The sequence below is a fragment of the Setaria italica genome, chromosome V (assembly GCF_000263155.2).
Source record: "Setaria italica strain Yugu1 chromosome V, Setaria_italica_v2.0, whole genome shotgun sequence".
Classification (NCBI taxonomy): domain Eukaryota; kingdom Viridiplantae; phylum Streptophyta; class Magnoliopsida; order Poales; family Poaceae; genus Setaria; species Setaria italica.
The window spans coordinates 36,949,311-36,972,891 of NC_028454.1; the positions used below are offsets into that span (position 1 = coordinate 36,949,311).

Below are 23,581 nucleotides of genomic sequence, written 5' to 3' on the forward strand. Positions count from 1 at the left end.
CTCTACATACTGGAGCCCCTAATCATATGCGTCGACGCCGTGCCTGGTCAGAGCTTTCGACGGCAGGTGTGCGCGCAGACCCGGTTCGCGTACAGGTAGACAGCACGGCAAGCGGCAGCTAGCAACCTCACCAACAAGGGCAACAACTTCGGTTGCCATGGCGCGACGACAACGGCCCGGACACCCCCGGGCGGGCGACGGCTCGTTGCGTTGCGTGTGGGTGTGGTGGTAGCAGACACACGAAGGAACCTGCTGGCTGCTGCCGACTTGTCCTGCCCGCCCTACTGCTCTCTGGACGAGTATGGGTGTATGCATGCCTGTTCCGAACCGCGTCCAATCCTTCTTCTTGTCTTGCTCTGAAGGTCGCGAGTGTCTCATTCCCAATCGGAACGGGAGAGTTTTCTTATCCGGTAGCTTGCCGAAACGGGCTTCGGATTAACTACTGGCACGCAATGCGTTTGCCTGCAGTGTGAATCCGATTAACACGTAATAAATCTGTTTGCAACTTGCAGAGCGCGAGATATCATTGTCATTAACCTCGCTCATGAGGCGATCAGCAGGGATGGTTACGTGCTGACCTCACCACAGACTCACCATCGTTCCGTATTCTATTACGAGGTCGGATGCGTGTTCATCGCTTCGCGCACGTTTGGAGGCGAAGCAGCCAGCAGAGGGCAGCCGGCAGCGAGGAACGTCCAGGATGAATATATGATGAACCACCAGACATTCCCGTTGACCCACCCGTTGTCCGCACAGGTCCTCGAACAACGCATTAATCATGTACCAGATGGGTCCTGGGCCACAACCTGCAAGTGCCGTATTTGCATAGCGGCACTGCATCTGCCAAGGCGCAGCTCGGACGGCATTTTCTGTGACATGATCACTATGTGACCAAATCACGAGGCACATAGTTTTTCGAAAATGGACTCGCAAGATAAAATTGGTTATTGTACAAACAAGTTGGGATGCTGCTAACTGGGTCTGGTATAAGATGACGAGGCTGTACTAAACTAGTGGATGGTGAAGCTATACTAAACAATTGCTGAATACAGCACGGCTTTTCTTTCTTTATTTAGCATATGGGGGCAGAGAATGTTCAAACAGCCAAAATGGTGTGCATGGAGAGATTCTTCAACAGTCATCATTGAAAGTTCTAGTTGAGTAATAATAGGGAAAGTCAAATTCCCCTTTACAACCCTCACTTGCATTACCAGGTCGAAGTGAGATAAACAACAAAACATGCAGACATGGCAGTGATAAGGATAGCAATGACAGGCGTGGTAAGGTGAAAATAGAAGCACACCTGGTGTTCATCGATCAAGGCAGTGGAGACGAGGATGGTTGTGTCACAAGTAGGCTGGATATCGAAGAAAAATTTGTTTAAACAAACTTCCTTCAAAACGCTTCGTATTGATCAAGTTCCATTATGTACATCGTATAGGATCAGTTTTACAATCAAGTTAACGACAAGCCTTAGTGTAGTGAAATTCTGTTCAGAATTAACTCGTTCAATTCAGACCATTTATAAACTTAAACCAAAGCAGTTTTCAACCAATCCCATGAGCCCATTAGAGAAGCCGAAGAGGAAGAGTTGTAGTTGTTGGGATTGAAGGTATTTGCACCATGAGGGGAAGGTGATGGTGATGGAAGAAGTAGATGTTGATAAAGAAGCAGAGACTGTTAATTGTGGTAACAAATATCGGAGTTGTCCCTGTCTAAACCTCCTACAAAACCCCTTTTTCATTTTACCCAGAATAACATGGCCTGCACTGAACTCATCTTCTTCACGAAGATTAACAACTACAAAAGTCTTACTGTCATCTTACCCAGGTTGGACCTAGTCTGAGATCCACGTGCTTCTTCTTGACCCAAAACTTTTAGCGACTTTGCAACACTAAATTTCCATGAGAAGTTTCAACGATTTTGTCAGTCCCTTTAAGAAGTTGCCTAGGTGGCTATTCTAAAGCAATCATAAACTTGGCGGAGAAAATTAGAAACTAACACATATCAAAGCTCTCGGCACTGTGTTTTGTGAAAACTGATGAGGAACAATTAGAAACTAACACAGATCAAAGCCGCCTTAAGCAAGAACAGTCAAGTGACAACTACATATAAGACGAGCACCCCAACTCCACATTCAAAGAGATCCAAAATAGTCTTTGTTTAACTCTATGCGTAGACATAAAAACTTCACCAAATTCAAACTTGATTGTAAGAGCCAAAAGGTAATCCATGAATTTTGAAGGGAAGAAATGAAACAAGACCAAACCCAGTTCACCAAATTGGAGGAATCAAAATGTAAGTTAAAACCCATGGAATTAAAAAAGTAATGGAAAATGGTGATTTTGTATAAATTAAAATCCATCTTGATGAATAGTTCCACATGGGATGGACACGATGGCTGGAATGCACTTAAAAAAACTACAAAACTTCGAGTATATTTGTCCTGTACGGATGAATCATATCAGTAAATGAACTTAGTCTAGCAGAGAGGAAATCTAGTTTCGGGGTGTTTAAAGTGAGGCTGTTAATTCTATAACAGGATTTAGTTAAATAAATTGTAACAATCTAAATCCACTATCCCAGCAAATTTTAAAGGTTGATAAACTTACATAATCTCCCATTTCCCATATGAAAGGGTTACAAAAAGGTAAACTTACATATCTCACGCACAAACAAAAATATGCATTGTTAAAAATGACTAAATGAGAATTGTGCGGTTATGACAACTGAGCAACAAGCAGGTAAGATGCAACATGTTGCAACTAAGATGCCAATCCAACAATCATCCATGACATTGGCATATTAAAAATATAGAAGTAGCATGACATGTCAAAAGTAATGGGTTCAAGAAGCCATTCAGTATCAGTTTAAAGGGCACTGCAGCTAATGAGCAAAGATACTGAAATTCAAATGTGTAAATATGAAACTGAGAGTCAATCTCAGTTACACTCTCCAGCAAGCAAGAATTATCAATTCTAGCAAGGCTTTAACCAAACTTCATTATTTCGGGCTTTTGGTCTGTCGTGCAGAATTACTAACATGATCAGCACAGCACCAATCTGCTCAACATTAAAAACAATCACTATTTGATACCATACTTCATTATATTATCCTTTTCAACATCTTCCCAGCTAACCTACCTATCCTGTTTTGGAAAATAAAACTGGCTCTCCAGCTACGTAAAATTCAGAATCTGCAAGAGCCACAAGGCACTATCATGATCTAATTTGAACTCAGCTACAGAATGTTGAATGTTTACAGCACCTCTAGTTAGAAAATCAAGCTATCATCTCATTATACTTGCAACCATATAACACCTAACAAGGGCACAGCAAAGCAAGCCTCGTACTCCACTTCAGCCAGGCAGCCACAGACTAAAATCACTCATTCAGTTCATTTGCGAGTATATAATACCCTGAGTATATCCCTTCCACCGAAGTCATGAATAACACTGGTACCCACTGCTATTGACAGCAGAACATTATCAAATCAATTCAAACATATCAAGTTTCAGCAGTTGAAAAGACAAGTCATTACACCTTATTCATTGGGATCCCACACAACGGTTCAGCATTCCAGAATGCTCCATCAGATTCAGACTAAAGCAGTACGGGCACAAACCGAGCGAAGACTCCTCGCAGCCCGGCCGAGGGAGCAGGCGCGCCGCTCAGAGGAACTTCCGGTACGGCCGGCCAGCGTCCTCGTCCTGCATATGCTGCAGCCAACCCCAGATTCGATCTTAGGGTTTGGACTTCGGAGAATGGAAGAATGAAACGCGGAATGGCAGGGGGTTTGCAGAGGCATTACGAATTCGCGGACGATGCCCTTGTAGACGAGGATGGGGACGGCGAGGCCGAACAGCCCGACGACGGCGAGGCTGCGGCGGGTCCAGCGGAAGTTGAACTCGAGGTTCTCCCGGCCGGCGTTCCACTCCTCGATCCACCGGTTCTTGTGCACCTCCATGCCGCCACCCATCTTCTCCTCCTCTCTTCCTTCGATCCGCCGCGATGCGAAATGGGTGCTGGTTGCTAGCGAGACGGCGAGAGAGTGATTTGGTTTGGAGGATTTGGGGAAGACTGGCCTGCTTCTCCGGTTGGAGGAAGGGGATTGCGCGTACCGCAGACGGATCGCGGAGGCGTATAGTTAGGATTACACAAGGCGAAAACAAATGGGTTGTTTATGTTCCCGTTTTCCCAGCGTGAAGACGGCTTCTTAAGAGTATGCATTTTACGTTTTCACCCCATGGTATGCTGGTAGGAATTAAATGCCTGCTATACCTATAAAAATGCATTAGGTTGAGATAATTATATTTTAGCGGGTTTTCTGAGTCATTAATAGGGTCTTAAAAAATATGTATCATATGTTGTTATAGACGTGTAGAGAGAATTTTTTAGATGATCTATGCGCACCACGGAAGGAAACAAAATCACATGTAGATCCGGAATGAGAAAATTAGCATCATATGAGTGATTGATTATGCATTTTCTCGTGTTATCTTTACATCCTCCATTCACACTTCTATGCCTTAAAACATTTGATCTTATTGTAGTATACATTAAAGGCTCGTAAATGCATTCTTTTAATGCAATGTCATGCAAAAAGAAGCTTATGAATATAACTTCAACAACTTCAAATACATAAAATATGTGAAAATGATTGAGAAATAACAATCAAGTAATTGGCAATGCATGGTTGTTTTAAGGTAGTTATATCACACGAATAAAAGAATTTAGCCGTAGTTTATTTCTCTGACTTAAACACTAATTTAACTTTTACCAGGTGGACGTAAAACTTATCTTGGTAGTATATTTTTACACTTTATAAATGATTTTAAAAAAGAGCTATGACCATACTCAATAAAAGAAGATAACAATGTACCTCATGATTATTGAGAAAAGTACATTCAAAATTTAGTACTTACTAAATTATCCCGACAAAAAGACCGTTTCATGATGTATTTTTTATTGTAATATGCACAAAGTGAAAATTGGATAAACTAGTCCAACTAGATTATGTAAGGTCGTGTTTCTTCTACTCAAAATGAAAACTACATGTCGACATGTTAAAAAAAATGAGACAAGCATTCTCTAAAATAAAATAACATAATTTTACTATTCTTAACATCGATGCAATTTAAATAAGGATTTTCATAATTTATGAATCTTTTTCACGCTCCGAGAGTGGACAGACGGCTAATTTATGACGACATGGCCCATAAAGCTTGCTGGCATGACGGACCAGCCGAGCACACAGCACAGCGTCCGGCGTACGGCCAGCCTGCACCAGATCGAACCGTGGTCTCGGGCTTTCCAATCCAACAGGTGTTGCCTGGTCGGTCTTCCCCCTCCAGTCAATTGCTCCTCCACCTCCACGGCTCCACCCCCTCTTCCTCCGCCCGCGCCGCGCCCGGAGCCAGGCCACACCAAACCCTAGTTCCCGGGCCTCCCGTGCCCCCGCCGCGAGATGCTCCGCTCGCCAGCCCCCTGATCCTCCTTCTTCGCCGCCACCGCCGCTCCTTGCCCGTCCGCCGGTATGGGTCGCTACGGTCCCTTCCCTGCCGCCGCCGGGGATGGCGGGGGCTGCCTGCCGCTGCCGATTGTCGCGGCCGAGGGTGCGCTTGCTGTCGTCGACGGCGCCATTGCGATCGCCGCCTTGGTGCAGGTGGGTTTGTTCGATCTGGTGCCACGTGTTTTTCAGGATAAGCTACATTAGTTATTGCGTTTCAACCCATCTAGAGATTCCGATATGTACTTGTCAACCATAGTGTTGCTCCTGTGTTACTCGATGTGGGAATTTATCCTACTGAAATGTGTGCCTTTCTGCCAACATTGTATTCAGTGTCTATAGTGATTGCCATTTTTGGTCAGTTGCCATTGCACATCACCTTACATTATTTATTTCAATGTTACGTTCCCAAGCACTTCACTAAGGATCACTATGCTTGTAATGTGCAGCTGGCAAGAATTCACAGGCACAATCAGCTACAGGGATGGACTCGGCAAAAGGTATCTGGAATTTCCTTGTTCTGCTATCCTTTCTGTCCAACTTTTTTTTTTACTATGTTGTTTTAGGCTAGTAACTACTTATTCCGCCCTTGAACATCGAGCTAACCAATTAGGGTATTCACTTTATGTTTCTTTAATTTTGAAAATGAAATTTCCATCTAGGCCCTGCATGTTCTCTTGCATTTGAAACAGAGGCTTTAGAATGGCCTACCTCAAAATGAAAAAAAAAATCCTCTTCTTATTACCAAGCTTATCCTCTTCTAGCTGTAACAGTTGATTGTAGTTTTAATTAATGGGTTTGTCTGACTTGTTTGATTGGTTTGTTTTCCTAACTACTTTCAGTTTGTGATGGCCATTTAAGTTATTATTATTTTTATTACTAACTGTAAGACCCTATTTAGTTCAGCTTGCATTTTCCAACTCGTTTGATTCTGAAATACGGAGACAATAAAATTTAGAAATATTCACTAAAAGATTTTTAGGTAAAGTAATGTTGACCTGCAAGCATGTCTCAGCTAAGGTCCTCATGATGCAAATATAGCTATATAATATCAATCAACTGACAGTTATATTCTTTAGTTTCTATATGTTTTGAAACTTGAAAGCCATGACCAGAGTTCCTTGCTATATGTCATATTTTTACATCAGCATATGGGTTATTGGGTTATGGGATTTCTGTTAAAATTATGATATAAATTAATAAATCTTGCTAAATCAGTGCTTGACATTTGTTTCTCTTTGAGCTATGAGCTCAGCTGCCATATCCTTAATGATATATGCCTAATCTCTTGCAGATATTCCATTTTTTGATTGGCCTATCAAACATAGGTGAGACACATTAGTTCGATAAATCCTTTTTGTTTTTAATCTTTTGTACCTGAGGTCTCTCATTCTTTACCACTGGCATATACTGGGAATTTCTGCATAGTTTCTTTTGTATTTACTGATTGTCTTAACTGTTCTTGTTTGGTTGGTTACTAATTTCTATTCAAGTTTTAGTTAATGCTAGTTCAATTGCTAGAGTGGTAAGTGGCAGCAAAAGTACTATAATGTAGCTGCTATAGCATTCAGGATATGTGCATAAGAAAAACATAACTATGTATGCCCTAGTTTTGGAATAATTAGGAAATGGATACTAGCCTACATTTTTATTTTTTTCTATTCTTGTATTGCAGTTTTTACATGCTTGTCCTTAGGTAGGTTGGGTGCAAAATAGCTTAATGTAAGCGACTTCCGTAATCAACGCAGAATTTATTTTGTACTGTCTTTTAGCTTTTTTAGACAATTACATTTTTTGAAACATGTCAATACTTGTTGTCAACCAGAGTGTCCTTAAGTGGATTCATAATAGACTTAACAATTTTCATTATTGACTTAACAATTTTTCGAAATAAAGTACTTAAACATCTAGAAATGAATCAGAATAAACACAAATGCTCACTTGATTAACCTTATGAAAATATTCCCTGCATATTTCATGTTTACCATCATTCCTACTAACTTAAGTTAATTTTTTTTTGTGATAGTATTCCTAGTGTATTTCGTGTCTACCATCATTGCTACTTGCCAGAGATGGATTTGCTGGGTGCATGGATGTGGATTTGTTCTCATGGGTATGTTGTCCTTGGAGTATTAATTTATTATATTTTTCCATTTTTATTCTCTTCTGTTACAAGACCCTTTCTCTTCCATTATTTCCTGATCCGATCTAAGAGCTATCCTCCTCATTATTTTGCAGCTAGTCCACAGATACTGCTTCTTGCTTCATTTCTACTGCTACTGTCATTCTGGTGAGTCCATGGGCATTGATTTTGGTATGTAGTAGGCATAGTATGCATGCAGCTTTGTCAAATTTTTTAAGGGCACCGATCATATCCTTTGGGTCCTAGTGCATGTGTAGTTGTGCACTATGTTTGATTTATCTCTTTGAAAGGTGGGGACATACACATAACCCAAGAAAACAAATGTAATGATCAGCTAGATTGTTTTTGACCATTTGGATTCTGGACTACCTTAATCCTCCCATACCTCTTTGTTATCCCTATCTTGTCCATATGTCCTTTTGGTGTAGCTTACCCTATGTAGTGTTTTGAACTATCTGAAGAAAAAAAAAACAGCATGCATCTTTTAATTCATCACTTCTTATGCCACTGGAATTCCGGAAATCAACCCATTGGTAGCTGTAGGACCATATCGTAGCAATCTCTGTTGGTGACTTGGTGGTAATTTATACTTTTAATCATGATTTATTAGTAGGATGACTGGATAGCGTACTTCCTGTTTAGTACATCCATCATATGTACTAGCCTTAAAATTTTCGACCAGCTACAGTCGAGTGATTAAAACAGTGGTGTTGAATGCTCAAGTGGATGTTCACAGTAGTACCCATTATCCAGATGTATCATTTGGGGAAAAACATGAATGTGCATAAAAGTTGGATTTGTTGGTTACAGGCCCTAATCCTAGGCAAGATTTGGTCTTTACATCAACTCACTAAGGGTGCATGCAATGTTACCCCAACACATTGATGCTCCTGCTAGTCTTTGTTAGCTTCTCCTCAAGATGACAAGCACCCAAATGAAATGTAGTGAGAGTAAGGCTGCTAATGGTCTGAGAACCGCCTCAAAACCAAACCAAACCATATATAAAAGAAAATTAATTTCAAACCACACCAACCAGCCCATTACTCTTATATATCTAAACCAAATCAACTAAGTTGTGTAAAAGACCACAAACCAAATTAAACTCATATCTCAAACCGGTTCTAAGCCACTTAAAACCTATTTTTCATATATATCATATGGTTAGCTTTCGACGTGGACCCCATGTAGATCTAGCAGTACCAATTTGCACGAAGTAGCTGACTGTCATTTTGATATATCTCTAACAAATTTCAGTCAAATTCGTTAAAATTTTAAGGTGTGAACGCGAGGTTTTAGTTTTAGGGTCTAGCTTTCGATGTGGGACCCACGTGTAGATCTAGGCACGCTAATCTGCACAAAGTAGCTGATTGCCATTCTAAGACATCTCCAACAAATTTCAATCAAATTCGCTAAAATTTTAAGGTGTGAACGCAAGGTTTTAGTTTTAGGGTCCGACTTTCGACGCGGGGTCCACGTGTAGATCTAGGCATGCTAATCTACATGAAGTAGCTGATTGTGATTCTAAGACATCTCGAACAAATTTCAGTTAATTTCGTTAAAATTTATAGGTGTGAACGCGAGATTTAAATTTTAGGGTTCGGCTTTTGACTAGGTCACACATATAGCCATACTAATTCCAACTGGCCCAAACCATTACAATCGCTAAACCAAACCAAATCCAACCATTATATATGTCACCCCATTGTCCACCAAACCAACCAACACCAATTAAGAAAACCAAACCACTAAAACCGGTTCGAGACCAAACCATTCCCAGCCTTAAGTGAGAGGCTGACCATTAAGACCCCAAAGAGCTCATAGCCTCATAGTTGACGGAGAATACTGTCTGTAACCCCTTACTTCTCCTGGATGTATACAAGAATATATCACTCTCCACAGCTAGCTTCCTTGGCGAACTCCCTTGCCTGCCCCCAAATGAGTAAAGTACCACCCTGGTGCCCAACTGCCCAAGCCTGTTACTACGGTTGTGTTAGAGCACTCTCTCATTTTCTTCCATCATATGGTTGGCGTGTAGCAAGACTTGTTCCTCCTAGAAACTCAATGAGATCATTTCTAGTGTCTAGGGTAGTTTGATGAGCTGACAATGTCATTGTGCATTATAACATGCGACTATAGATATAATGATTATAGTTTGGTGCCTCCAGAGGTCATGCTGCTGAATATGATATAGCGCAGATATTTAGGTTTTCCTAGGTCAAATTTGGTTTGATTCATTGGTGCTACATGCCTGCCATCTTTTTTGGATCCTGAGTTGCAAATGCCTTTCCTTTTCCTTTTCCTTTTTCTTTTTTTAAAAAAGGCTTTATGCTTCTCTAAAAGCATGATCTTACAGGGTTGACCTGTGTCATCAGACAAATGATGAAGATGAAGAGGATGTAAGGAGTCACCGTGAAGCTTTACTAGATAGAACAAAAACTAAACCTGGCATCCATCCTGTTAATATCCGTCAGAGGTGTTGCCCGGGAATACATCTTGGAAGCCGGCAAAAGTTTGTGATTTTGGCAAGTTTTCTTTCCCATCATTATAACTTACTATTTGCATTGTCATGGCCTTTCACCGATGCAAAACTACCTATTGCTTGATTACCTACTTATTTATGCACGGTATCTTAGTCATGGAGGAAATTTAATTTTGTCATCTTTAATCATTCAATGCTTCAAGTTCTACCATCTATTAGAATAACTATTTGTTAACCCAAATTAATACTGAGAATATTTTTTCTTGCAGGTGCTTGTACTGTCATTTGTTGTTATGTTTGCCTTTGCCATCCTCATATGGGTTGGTAGAGGAGAAAACCATATTGATTCATCTTTATTGAAAAGGGTATGGAGAATTAATGATTTCACATCCTGCTGGATTATTCTTAAATGTTGCGTTTTGCATTGGTATATCAGATATCTTAAATCGATGTTCATATCATTATACTACATAAAAAAAGAAAAAAGATGCAGAGTCGTGCCAGTGTATCATTATAATCCCGTATCCATTAGTTGAAGGTGAAGGAGTAAAATGATGAGTTCTCCATAACACCCAGAAGGTTCTTTCATCATGTGCTCGTTAGAAATAAGACAAGCACATGTTTATATGTTGCCTCTTGTTCTATTTCCTATTTGCTCATGCATTTGTGCACCTCTGTTGCGTGTTGCCCGTCTGCCCCTTCTGCTTTCCCGTGGAAACAAAAACTGTTAGCTTATGTTTCTTAAATGAATTCTGAAACTTTTGATGACATAAAGTTAATAGTGGGAATTCATGGTTAAAACCAAACATCAGACAGTGTTAGAGGTGGTCCATGAGTCCTTTTGCTGATTAGCAAAGCCTAAATGTTGTATTTGTAATATTTATGAAGCTATAACTATGTGATCTCCATTCAAAAGCTGTTCTCTATCAGTTCTGAAGAAAAGAATATTGACTTGTGTGTCTTGTAATGTTTGTTGCACACTCGATATACTTATATTATTACAACTTGCTCGTGATAACTTTACAATTTTTACCAATACCATCAACAATTTACAATTATTTATGTACTTGCAACTTTATTGCTTTTTGGATGTTGGCCAACATTTTATTTTGCAGGTTTATTTGGATGTATTTTCAGTAGTAGTTCTTGTACTCGGTGGTGCTCTGGCATGTTATGGTAAGCATTCAATATTGTTTGTGTATGAGATGCCATAAAAATGTCTTTGGTATTAATTCAGAAATTATAAATACTGTATTTGAGAAACTGTTTGTATGTGCCCCCCCTGTTCTCAACCGAAGATTAGCTTCCATTTATTTTCTTGTGTTAGCCCAGTAGATAGTAGTGTTTATTATAGTTCCAAATGCTTGATTTCTATCTTATTCCTTGGCCAACTTGCAAAATTATCTGCTATTTGTTCACTGCTAGCTGTAGTTGCGCTTGCACTCTTGTACATCATCAATGAATAGGTTGATGCTTCAGTATTTTAACATATTTGTTGGGTTTTTGTGTAGGTGCATTGTTATTCTCGAAGATGAGCAAAGTTCGTTCTGAAACTGTATCAACTGAGAAGTGGAAGGTACATCTCTCCCAGGACCATTCTTCCTGTGGCTTGCATTTCTTCATCTTGTTGATTGTATGCAAAATCTAATTGTATGCAACTATGCATAGTTATGACTTTTATGTGAATGTAGTGTAACTTAAAAGTAGCACAAGCTGCATTTTCCCAATATCTGTTCAGTTTCATGACTTTTTGAGGGAATTTTATTCGTTAGATCTATGCAATGAAAATCATTATGGTGATTAATTCACACTTTAAAAGCACATATATGTTGAAGTGTCTTTTCTATTTATCAGCAGGATCTCAAGAAAACGTACAGATCTAATTGAAAACATACAAACTTCATCTTTAGTAATATGCTCCTTTATTCAAATTGACAATCCTTCCCTGCAGGTTGCCAGTTTAGCTGCTGTCTCACTAATTTGTTTTTCGTCTTCTGCTATACTAGCACTTGTGACTAATGTTCCAGTAAGTTCTTATATACATTCTAGTTGATGTAAATCCATGATTTTGCAGTTCTTATTTAAGTGACCTCCAATTTTCTATACCTTTTGTTGCAGGTGCTTTTGTATTGGTACTCAACAGATGCAGACATCATCTACAATGCTGTTATTTTGTTTGTATATTACTTCATAGGTATTTTTGTGTTCCTTTGTTCCTAGAAATAGGCAAATGGCACATCTTTTCTCTATGGCCGTGTGCTTAATTAATATAGTTCATGTTGGCATTGCCATTCATGGTCAAAAGTGGTAGGGTGCATTAAGTTTTTTTTTTCAATGCATTTTGCCATCAAGCATATATGCATATGCTTCAAGGCTGGATCTCGTGTGCATTTTTCCTTGCAAGCATACATACGATTCCGCTATGTTGTTAGATTTAAGGGCTTAACCTCCATCCATAGTCCTTACTAATTGCTAGTACTTACTACCCTGTTGTTTATAGGTTTCATGGTTTGAGGTCAACTTACAAAGTATAATTTATGTGGCATGTATTCATTACTGTCCTCGAGGGCCTACGGAAGAATTTCTTGGTACTTGGTGTTGGCAGTACTTTTTTAAGTGCGGTGAAATTTAGTTTCCTTTGTGTTTCTGTGTTTTTGTGAATCTTTCTCATCTTCTCACTTTATTACCAGGCTGTAGTTGGTGCTTCGTCTGTAGATGCTAAGCATAACTATGAATAGCTTCTAGCGAATTGGTACTTGGTGCACATGTGCCTCACACATCTAAGTGGAATAATGGAAATGAATACTAGAAGAGTAACCGAAAGCATGATGTATGCTTATTACTGATCCTATACGGCTATGTTCTTGTTTTATCTGCTCATTCGCTGATGGTTCAGTTGACAGTTTACATTAAAGTAGACATGTCTCTAAAAATTACTTTGTTCTAATGGTGCTTATATGCTGAATCATTGGTTTATATTTCTTGTAGGTTCGTCACTTCCATCAGGGTTTGTTCTATGGATCATGAGAGATTTGCCTCACCGTCAGGTGGTAGAAAGGCCCACAGAATCGAGAGTGGTTACTTTGTTCAGGGAAAGACCATCAACTACACAGGATCCACGGTGGAGGGCAGCTGTTACATCCTCAAACAAGGTACTCCGTACTCCCAACTATTGCGTTCTTTAAGTGAAACTATTCAGTTCTAGAGATAAACATGCCTGATTTATAAAAATATCACGATTTGTAGGCCCTCAAGTCAAGCCCGATTTAACAAGACTTCCCATTTATACTGAACCTTCTAGTCTGCCTAATATGCTGAAAGAACATCAGTGGCGCCCTGGCGTCTGCTACTGTGACAATTGGTGGGTACAAGACAATTCAGTAATTCGTGCTTCATGGTTGACAATTCAGTAATTCCTGCTTCATGGTTGACCGCGGTCGGATGTACATTACAAGTTTACACATCAGAACTGATGTTGTGGGGTTGAAGAATTAACAAATGTAAATAGCCTTAGAAATGAGAGTTTTCATGGTTAGGCTGTTAGTTTCTCCTTTGAGATTTACCGTGCCTGCCCCTTTTGTTTACCTGTACCTCATTTAGTTTTTTGAAAGTAACAATTGAATGCTTCAACTAATCCATGATAGGAGGCGTTTGTGCCCCAAAGATCGTAATCATTTGCCATCATTTGTCGATCACTAGGAGACTTCAACATAAGCTGACTATGTAAGTAATTAAGATATTCGGAATACAAGTGGCAAATATTCAATACCTGCTTCTGCTTGTGAACTGTAACCACCAGAATCATGAGCAACTACTTGTCGAAGTAGACATTGCCAGTAACTCCAAGCTCACAGATAACCTTCACAATGAGAATGTGTAGATCAATATTGTCATAGGATTACGTTATTTGGCCTTTCATCTTTGGTAGACAAATATGATCTCATGTCTTCGTTTTGTACTGGTAATCTCGTGGGTACTTTTGCTGTTGGCTTGGGTCACACACTCACACTGCAGGGGCCTAATTCACCGTACCCAGCGTTATTGGAAGAACCAATCGAGTGCCGTAAACGAGGTTTCGCAGTTCGCAACCTGCATCGAATGAACTGTACGTAAGCGCTTAGCTAGTTGAAGAAGATGGATCCGTGGAGGAAGCAGACGGATCCTCCGTGGATCCGCAGTTAGGATGGAGCAACAGGGAAATCAGTGTTTCCGGGTAGCAATTTCTAGGCGCATGGATCGTGCCATCGTGGGGTTGCCTTGAAGAATCCCCTTCTTAGAGATTTGATACACCCAACCCACATGTGTGTGCAGTTGATGAGCTTGATCTCCCCTCCCAGCTCGTAGGACCTCGTTGCAGTCTTGCTGGGCTCATGCTGCACGTACCTGCCCATGACTTGATCCAGAGTGGTTTATCATGGCCTGCATATATCTGCACGACACGCACGAGCTAGCATGCGGTTTGCCCAGAAGAATGTCATAAACATACCATTGAACTAGGTGAAGTGCAGTAAAATGAAACTCCGGTTATGCAGCATAGTCAAATACATGGAATGATGATGTATAGTCTTACGCGTAGCTTTGGAACAGTTTTTTTTTTTTTACGATATTCACATAACCACATTGTTACTGTAGCACTCAAAATTCTTTGTTCTCCATGTACAAGCACCTCACTAAAGATAAATACGACGCTTACCACTAAAAGAATCGTGTTGTTTCTTAAAAAATAGGTATGAGTATTTTAATGGAACGCGAACCTAGATGGATATTGTAACCTGATGCTCTTCCCTTTAACCTTACATTTATGGTGGAGTGAATCCCTTATTTTCTTCTCAAGATATCGTCTTCTCACCTTGTTTATAAAAAAACAAATAAGTAAGCAATGTTATGTGATGTACCAAATTTATGGCATATCATTGTACATCCTTTACTCTTTTATTATTTTACATATAGCACGTAGAATATTAATAGACCAAGTAGTATGTAAACATGAGCATTATCCTAATAATATCTTTTCTTTTCCATATCACATTTGCGATGTTACGTAACATTATGTCTACATGATTCTTTATTTTTCACACAGAAGTACAATAGAACACTTATAGTCAACGTAAATAAAATATTCAATTGTCAAATGTAACCACTAAGGCCAGCTCCGGTGTACAAAATAATCAAACCGTGATGGTGAAAAAAACGAATAGAGCACATAGTGGAGGTCAAATGATATGTGTCAGAACAGAACAACTTCCAAATAGCATTCGAACTTTGATGAATAAAATGCGATATCTAGCGCATGGTGGATGGATAGAGGCAACGTCCGACTTTTCTTCTGTTCATGTGAGATTTCTTTTTATTGCGAAGAGGGTCCCACTAATCGATGTCTGCACTGGAGGTATCGAACATTAGTTTTATTCATTTTCTATAGACATCAACAGTTGACGCAGCACTCGAGTTGACCTAACATAACTCCTTTTCCCACTCACACTCTTCCTTACATAAGAAGATCCTAAAACTCTAGGAACCACTCCTTATGACTATGACCTCCTTTATTTTCTCATCTCAAGCCGCACTGAGCCACAGCACTCCTTGAGGTTTGCATGCAACCACTACAAAACCTCTAAACATTTTTACTACAGTAAATCTAGATCTCAACGTCCCATATAACCGCCAATAGACCATCCTCCCCACCTCTCCCACGCCCTCCCCTGTCTCGCTCGCAACGCTGCAGCAAGCCATGGGCGTGAGCACTACTGACTTGTCCGCGCCAACCCGCTCCGTGAACCTGTCGGGGTGCATGGCCACGGCCTCTTCCTCGACCTCCTCCTCCAGCACCACTACGTGGCCGCGGGCAGACAAGCACCGGGGCGCCGCCGCCGTCGTCCGGCGCGCGCAGCTCGTCCTGTCGCGTGACGCTGGCTGGTGCGGGCTGCGCGCGTGGCGGCGGCTGATCAGGCGGTTGGCGCAGGAGACCAAGTGCATCTGCAGCTCTCCGACGGCGGCCACGGGCAGGCCCATCACGTTCGGCTACGACGCCGCCAGCTATGCCAAGAACTTCGACGACGGCCGCAGCCCCGCGCCGCGCTGCGCCGCCCCCGTCATCGTCGTCGCCAGTGCCGTCGATGATTCGAGAGGCAGCTGAGCCGGATATTCGTTCTATTCTCCCCTCGTCGATCCCCTTCCGGTCTTTATTTTCCCTTTTCTTTTCGTTGTTTTTTTATTTCCTTCTCTTTCTAGCACCTCCTTGGTGATGGTGATATTGGTGTTGTAATGACCTGCCTCATCAATACCTCACGCGTATCTAGTAATTTTGTACATAGCTTTCGATATAACACGATTGGAGTTCGGCCAAATGCAGGCAATGCATGATCCTCTGAATCTCATCTCTTGGTAAGCAATTTTAATCAGAATTCAGATATTGCAGGAAGCCATTTTCTGCCCGATCTCTCGAATATCCTGCAGATTTTCTCATCGAAATATTGAATTCGGAGGATCAATTTTATCCTGATCTCTCTTTTTTTATCTTTTCTGCCCTCTGCCCAATATAAGGATAATGCTCCTCTGCTTATTCATCTCGATATTTGAGTGTCTTGTCTGATCGATAGGGTGGTTAAAGGAGATCATAAAAGAAAAGGGCCAAGTGGAAGGACCATGCAACCATGATTTACAGAGGGAAAAGGCAAAAGTAGGAGGGAATTTATTGGTCATGATCTCAAGCAGGACCATATTGAATTTGTTTTCTGTCAATGTGCTTTACCAGCACCATTTCTCCAATCCAGCGAAATGTTCCCTTGCAAATCAGGCCCCCTTTGGAAAGCAATTTTTTACATGTAATATTGTGTGGCAATTCATTGAATTGCTTACACATATTCTGCAATTCATGTGTTCCAAATGGTTGGGAATGCCATTGCAAACTTTTCTCTTTCTGGTGTTGCCTTGTAGGGCTTGATTCGTTGTCGCTTGCTCCTCATTGGCCTTGCCCCTACACAACGGTTGCTTCCTGCAAGAGCAAGGCCATTTGGTGTGTAGGTTGGTAGGTGTTGCAATGGACTTGGGTCTGGGCTCCATCACAAAAGCAAGGGAAAGTTGAGCTATTTGAGGCTTCCCCGGCTGCCCTCTCCGGCCGGAAAAAGGCAGAAGCTTCCTTCTCGTCAGGGCTGCCTCTCCAAGATGTTTTCTGCTGCGTAGAGAGAATTTTCAGGTTCAGCTACCGGCCGGCGGGTCAGCACGCGCGCCGAGGCTGAATCAAATATGCGATGAGCCGATGAGTGCATCAATTTTTTTTATTCACTTGACCCATGGTTCAAACTTGAAACGTCAAATGCGATATGGAAAGATTCATAGTCTGAAGGCTAGACCAGCTTCACACTAAGGCAGAGTTCGTCGGAGCCAGAAGAGAGGAAACAACACTCACACTCCCAGTCGCGTCCTGACTTCTGAACTGAAGAATGTGTCATTACAAACCACATTAGCAACATGATCAGCTAGAATGAATTAACAACATAGGCACTGACAGCATCAGAAGCCAAAGGTACCAAACGATTACTAAAGGCACCACAACACAGGAAGATGACGCGATGCTCCCCCTCGTGGTCGCTGCAAGGACACGGACGAAAGGAACACGCGTATAAATGCACCTCAGTCTTGTAGCACGGTCACTGGGTGGGCGGCTGTAAATTGCGTGGTCCAAGCGGCAAACGGCTGTAGATTCCTGAACAATGCTCAGCAATGCCAGGACCGTTTAGAGTGTGGATGGCCATTAATTAGATCATAACAGTGAGTATTTTTTTTACATGAGTATGGAACGTGTTATTAAATTCACTAAATTTTAATTTACGTTTAAAATCTATGATATCTAAAAGATCCAATTCATGATAGGGCAGTTTAATTTATTTTATTGGATGAAACTAAGTTGTGAAGCATTTAAGAAATAACTACTATAGATATTATAAATTAGGTCAACACAACAAGGACTCCGTGGCCCAATGGATAAGGCGCTGGTCTACGGAACCAGAGATTCTGGGTTCGATCCCCAGCGGAGTCGTGGGCTTTTTTTTATTTTGTTTTTTTTGGGGAAAAGAATGTTTTTGTTTTTTCCTTTGGTGTGTTGCCATGAATGAACAGCCGATAAATATTCAGACTTCAGAGACAGCGTTGCACCTAGCTAGCAAGCAGCAAAAATTCAGCCCACTGCACCAACTCTCTTAACATGGTGAATGATGGCGAATGTGGCTGTGCCTATGCTAGTAACAACATTTGAGTTGAAAAATAAAATGTCTTATTAATTTATCGATACTATTCTTACATATCCCTTTAACCAAATTCTCAGTTACCACCGGAGTAATGAAACATTCTCAGTTGATAAAGGCACACACTGATTAGAAAGAGCATTTCTAACGACCCCCTTGCAACAGCGGATTAAGCTGTCACTATGACTTGACAGGAGATGGCACAGCTGCTGCTGTGTAGATGGATTTCAGCTGCCTGTTTATGAGCTTGCTGTCATAGAGAGCCAGCTGCAGCTCCATGCCGTCCGACCACCATTGCTGCAGCCCATGCGCCTCAAGGAACTTCTGCGGACCTTTTGATGTCACAAATAGCTTTGCGACAACATCACCGGCGATCTCACTTGCCTTGTGTTGTTGTTGCTGTTCGTCGGAAGCATCATCTGCTGTTGTGGAAGGGCAAGAAGGAGCGTTGTAATAGCAGCAGATGTAATCACTGTTGTTGACGTATAAATGTGGCACCCATTTCTTCTCAGTGCGCAATCTCTTCTTGTCACTCGCCTCCTCCTTGGCACTCTCAAGGGGTGTTGTTGCTTCTTCCTTCATTGGCAGGCTTGCTTTGACTTTCTTCCACAGGTAGCTGGCCTTCTCACTCATGCTCCTTACACCCATGGCCAATGAAACAGAAGGTGGATTAAATAGATGACACTCCACGTAAACTCCTTGCTTGGCAAGCTCCTTGCAGACTTGAAGGGCAAAGCCAGCTCCCAAGGAGTGCCCAGTAACACAAACATTGGCACTGCCAAACTTCTCAACTGCTGTCTTCAGCGCTGCTAAAGCACCAACATATCTCACCGAACCTTTGAGGCTCTCCCACACCAAGAAACGAAGATCATCCTGCAGGTCCCTCTTCATGGTTGGTTTCTGCAGCAGTGTTCCTCTGAGAGCTAAAACAGCCCTGGGTGCACCACTTGGTCTTATGAGGATGAAGTCAGACAAGGCAGAAGAACGATCCCACTCCAGCACAGCGCCATAGATGGAACCATCTCTCTCATCCACCAATGTCTGCGTGACCTTGTACTTGAAGGGCTTCCACCATTTTGGAGCAAGGCCATCCTCTTCCCCTTTCTGATCTTGCCTGTCCAGTTCAAGCAGGTAGACTGCTTGAATGAAGCAGGCCATCACCATTCTTTTGTAATTTGGGTCCTTCCTACAAGTCAATTTAAAGCAATAATGTTAGCATAAAAAGTTGCAGATACATACAAGGGTACAGTGAATAGAAGTCAGGAAAAAGAAGTAAAAGTTGGGTCTTTCAAGTGGGTACAGCGAATAGAAGTCAATTTCAAGTGGGTTCTTTCACATTTTCCCCTTTATTCTGAGAATTTTTAATATTTTTAATCAATACTATTAATAAAAAGCTGGCTATTTAATCAAAAGGATTATATTTTAAATCTAGTTGAGGGCAAATGGGGTTAAAATAAAAAAAAATCTTATATGTCATTATCTTGTTGATATGGCCTTTTTATCTTGTTGACAGGAAACCTTCGATACACCTCCCTTTCTTGTATTTGGTTGATTGTGAAACCTCTTGTCCCCAGGCAATTATATGAGCATTTCCCCTGTGGTCTGGAAACTATGACCCCACCTTGTAATGGCATTGCCTACAGGGGGCTCTTGATATGAACCTTCACAGTTGCTTGCGCTGATCTAACCCACAAAATTGAGTACTCCCATTTTTATTCAATGACAACTAGCAAAATTGAGCAATGCGCATAGACTTAAGTCTTAACCATGAGGTAATGGCCAGAAAACAGCCAGACGCAGCTATACAACAAAAGCGTGTGCACAGAAAGCGTGTTTTATACTAGGAAGGCACTAGCCCACGGACAGAACACGTTGGTTACAGGAATACTTTTCCACTTCTCCTTACTTTCTTGTTCCTGATTTCCTCCAATAAGGTCTCAGGAAACTTGAGTCTTGAGCCTATGCCCACTCTGCTCATTGCTTTATTGTTTCCTGAGCATTCCCTTTGTTTCTTTTTCTCACCTATAAGTTAACCTTGCTTGTAGGAATAGTAACCTATTCGGCTACTCCAATAACATCACGCTAAGGGCAAAATGGAAAATTAAGGCAAAACCCTCAAAAATGGTTTACCAAACTGCAAATGGTGGCAAATCGCCAGAAACGTTATCTGGCCCCTATAAAAGGTGCGGTGATTTCAGTATATCAAACCATGGAACAAGATACTCGGAATCACAATGTAGCTGCTTGAAAGGGCAATCGATTTGGCCGCACGCTTTAATCCAACAAAGATGACGCCTCCCATCTGAATGACCAAATTCAAGCCACTTCGTTCTAATTCAACCGCGAAAAGCGGAGGAGCGTCGAGCAACCCGGGTCAGCATTCGTTATCCCCTCCCGATCTAAGCCAAGCGGCGGCCGCAAATCAAGGTGCCCGCTGCAACACCAAGCGGTGCCCCATGGTCCCACCGAAACCAAATCCCACAGGAAAACCCACAGAAACATCTGCATCCCATGAAGGAAAACACAAACTAAGATTGCAAATAAACGGGATTACCAGCTCGATCTGATGATCTCCTTCCAGTTAGGCGGCGGCAGGTTGCGCGGCCCGGACACGTGGAAATCGTAGGGGTGGCCCTCCGCCTCCGCGTCCGCCGCGGCCACCACCACGGCCCCTCCGCCGCAGCCTCCTCCCTCCACCTCCACCACCACCACCTCCTCCTCCCCCTCCTCAACCGCCTTCAACTCCGCCGCCGACGCCGTGGGCGCGGGGGACAAGTCGATCGGCATCGCGGCGGCGCAAGCCATGCGCCCCGGCCCGTCCCCGTGCTCGCGGCGCCGGGCGGGGATCGCCGGATGGAGAGCGCGTGCGCGCAGGGGGGTCGGCAACGGTCGGGCCGGCGTGGGTGCGGGGAATGCCGAGTGCGCGAGCGCGACGATTCCTGGGTACCAGGTGCGCGAGCGCGGCGGTGGGGTATTTGGGATCTCAGGAAGGGGACAGCGCCCAACGGTCATGTTTGGCAGGGGGAGCGGCAACTGGGGGGTTTTATTACGGCAGGGTCAGAGACTCAAGAGCTGGTGTGGCTTGAGCGTGTTGGCAATGAGTATGCTTTCCTTGTTGGCTGGTGGTCTTCTTCTTCGGGTTCTGATTGTCCAACTGTGGTTTGGAATTTTGCATGTATGCGGTTGTTTCTGGATACGGTCATCTAACGGGAGCATGTTACTATTGGAAAAAAAAATATAAGGATTTTACTCGAGAGAAAATGATTTTGGAGGTGACACAATCTTATATGCTTTTACTACCAAGTGAATCTTGCTCAAACCTTTCTAAAGCTAGAGTGTAAATGTTTCTTACTTTCATACATGTAGCAGAACTTTTTGATAGGTGTCTTATGTTGACACTATGTGCCATTTTCAATGGTCAAAAATGCTATGGCATCCATTATATCTTAGTAGAAAAGATATCTTTTATGCACGGGCAACTTCCCAACTTAAATTCTAAATTTTATAAAATGTATATTAAAGTACATAAATCGCACAGGATGAACAACCATAAAACCATCATTCATTTCGGTTTCCTTCTCAAGCTTATTTGCCCTCAAATTAAAAAGATGCATTAAGAAAATCATGCCAAAACATATTTTACTTGCCAAACGCATGCTTTAATTAATGTTTTTTGGATTATTTGTTGTTGCATTAAATAATTTCATAATAGTTTAGTGTCTTTATTTTTAGATTTTACGTGAACCTTTTCTGAACTAAAATTTTTCGTGCAGATCATAACATTATTTTATTACTTATAATAGTTTCTATTTTGAAAAATATTTCATCATGAAGTGGAAGTATTTTCTAAAAGATATATTTTATGAAACAAACCACATATTTATATAATAATTTAATTTAACCTAGAATATTTTTTTTTCAAGATGGGATATTTTCTTGTGAAGTGAAATTATTTTTTCTCTATTAGAATATTTTTATTTGGTTCAAACATTTCCATGGTGCTCAGAGGAATTCTATTTTCCTTTGAATAGTTAATATTTTTTTATTGAAGTATTTCATTGTCAAGGTGAAATTTTTTACAAATTGTACTTTAGAAATAAATTAAAATATTTCTAGATTTTTTTTCCTGCGAAAGGGTCGCTAGCCTAGTGGTTAGAGTACCTCAGTAGTACCCATCAGGTCCGGGTTCGACTCCCTGTGGGACCGAATTAAATGGGTTTGGAATAAAAAATTATAAAGAAATAGGTAGAGGCTTCCTATGCTGACTTTGTTAAAAAAAATATGAGATATTTTTCCATGAATCTATAATATTAATATGTTCAATTTAATCTATGAAAATCAAAAGCTCTATTATTATTATTTTCTACAACTATATGCATTCCTTTTAATTTATTGTGCAGGTGTAACATTTTTTATTTTTATGCGTATTTAAGCTAAAATTTATACTTTAGTTTATTTCTTGTTTTCATTGAAGAAACTAATAAACAGAAAAGAAAAGGAATTAAAACAAATAACTTCCATGCAAATGAGCACAATGTTGGGTTGTATACTTGTATTATAGCATGAAAAAGATACAAAAAATATACCTAGCGGAAGAGAGAGAATCAAAGCACAAGCCATTCTTAACACTTGTTTTTTCACATAGTATTGTAAGCTGGCTGTCATCATCCACTTCTGTAGTTGCTAAGGTTCTGTTTGGATCCACCTAACTAAAATTTAGCTAAAGTTATCTAGCTAAACTTTAGCTAGTTAAAAGAAAGCTTTAGCTAGGGATGTTTGGATCTCTAGCTAAATGGTAGTTGAAAAGGTATTTGTCTATCCTATCCCTCACTCCCACTTTAAATACTTTTTTCAAGGAAGGTGGATGGGCAATTTGGTCTTTTATCACTTTAGCTGGCTGGGTTTAGCTGGGTTCAACTAGCTAAAGAAATCTTTAACCAGCTAAAATTTACCTGGGTCCTATTCTTTAACCAGTTAAAATTTAGCTGGGTCCTATTTGGATCCATATCAACTAAATTTAACCTAATAAAATTTAGTTGGTAGATTCAAATAGGACCTAAGATAAAAATATAGCGCAATATAAAATTGCTTCTCGTCTCTACACAATAATTTAGTGATATTTATATGACAATCTTATATGCAAAACAGTATGATATACTTGTACTATGCAATGGGAGGAGTTTTAAGAAAGGAAAATCTTGTCCCTTA

At 41.1% G+C, this 23,581-nt stretch overlaps 3 protein-coding genes and 1 non-coding gene across 4 annotated transcripts; 3 read left to right on the top strand and 1 right to left on the bottom strand.

Moving 5' to 3' along the window:
- Window positions 1-5,274: 5,274 nt before the first annotated feature.
- On the top strand, window positions 5,275-13,898 carry LOC101776629 (tobamovirus multiplication protein 1). Its single transcript, XM_004969905.3, has 13 exons — window positions 5,275-5,664; window positions 5,958-6,008; window positions 6,803-6,836; window positions 7,535-7,621; window positions 7,747-7,798; window positions 10,005-10,173; window positions 10,400-10,495; window positions 11,246-11,306; window positions 11,642-11,706; window positions 12,082-12,156; window positions 12,249-12,324; window positions 13,119-13,282; window positions 13,377-13,898. The coding sequence occupies exons 1-13, from the start codon at window positions 5,536-5,538 to the stop codon at window positions 13,398-13,400; spliced, it is 1,083 nt and encodes a 360-aa protein (XP_004969962.1). The 5' UTR covers window positions 5,275-5,535; the 3' UTR covers window positions 13,401-13,898.
- Window positions 13,899-15,529: 1,631 nt separating this feature from the next.
- On the top strand, window positions 15,530-16,542 carry LOC101777048. Its single transcript, XM_004969906.3, has one exon. The coding sequence runs from the start codon at window positions 15,862-15,864 to the stop codon at window positions 16,264-16,266; it is 405 nt and encodes a 134-aa protein (XP_004969963.1). The 5' UTR covers window positions 15,530-15,861; the 3' UTR covers window positions 16,267-16,542.
- A 1,553-nt stretch (window positions 16,543-18,095) lies between these two features.
- Window positions 18,096-18,168, top strand: TRNAR-ACG. Its single transcript has one exon. It is a non-coding gene; the product is annotated as a tRNA-Arg (tRNA).
- A 217-nt stretch (window positions 18,169-18,385) lies between these two features.
- On the bottom strand, window positions 18,386-21,392 carry LOC101777464 (GDSL esterase/lipase At4g10955). Its single transcript, XM_004969907.3, has 2 exons — window positions 20,928-21,392; window positions 18,386-19,559 (listed from the first exon to the last, which is right to left on the bottom strand). Exons 1-2 carry the CDS (start codon window positions 21,383-21,385, stop codon window positions 18,554-18,556), a joined length of 1,464 nt encoding a protein of 487 aa, XP_004969964.2. The 5' UTR covers window positions 21,386-21,392; the 3' UTR covers window positions 18,386-18,553.
- Between the last annotated feature and the right edge of the window lie 2,189 nt (window positions 21,393-23,581).

Bases quoted from the DNA above. Each gene is read 5' to 3' on its own strand.
- LOC101777464 (XM_004969907.3), bottom strand. From the start codon at position 21,385: ATGACCGTTGGGCGCTGTCCCCTTCCTGAGATCCCAAATACCCCACCG. The intron at 19,560-20,927 runs GTAATCCCGTTT...ATTGACTTGTAG, and splicing joins GAGATCATCAGATCGAGCTG to GAAGGACCCAAATTACAAAA.
- LOC101776629 (XM_004969905.3), top strand. From the start codon at position 5,536: ATGGGTCGCTACGGTCCCTTCCCTGCCGCCGCCGGGGATGGCGGGGGC. The intron at 5,665-5,957 runs GTGGGTTTGTTC...TGTAATGTGCAG, and splicing joins CGATCGCCGCCTTGGTGCAG to CTGGCAAGAATTCACAGGCA. The intron at 11,307-11,641 runs GTAAGCATTCAA...GTTTTTGTGTAG, and splicing joins TGGTGCTCTGGCATGTTATG to GTGCATTGTTATTCTCGAAG.
- LOC101777048 (XM_004969906.3), top strand. From the start codon at position 15,862: ATGGGCGTGAGCACTACTGACTTGTCCGCGCCAACCCGCTCCGTGAAC.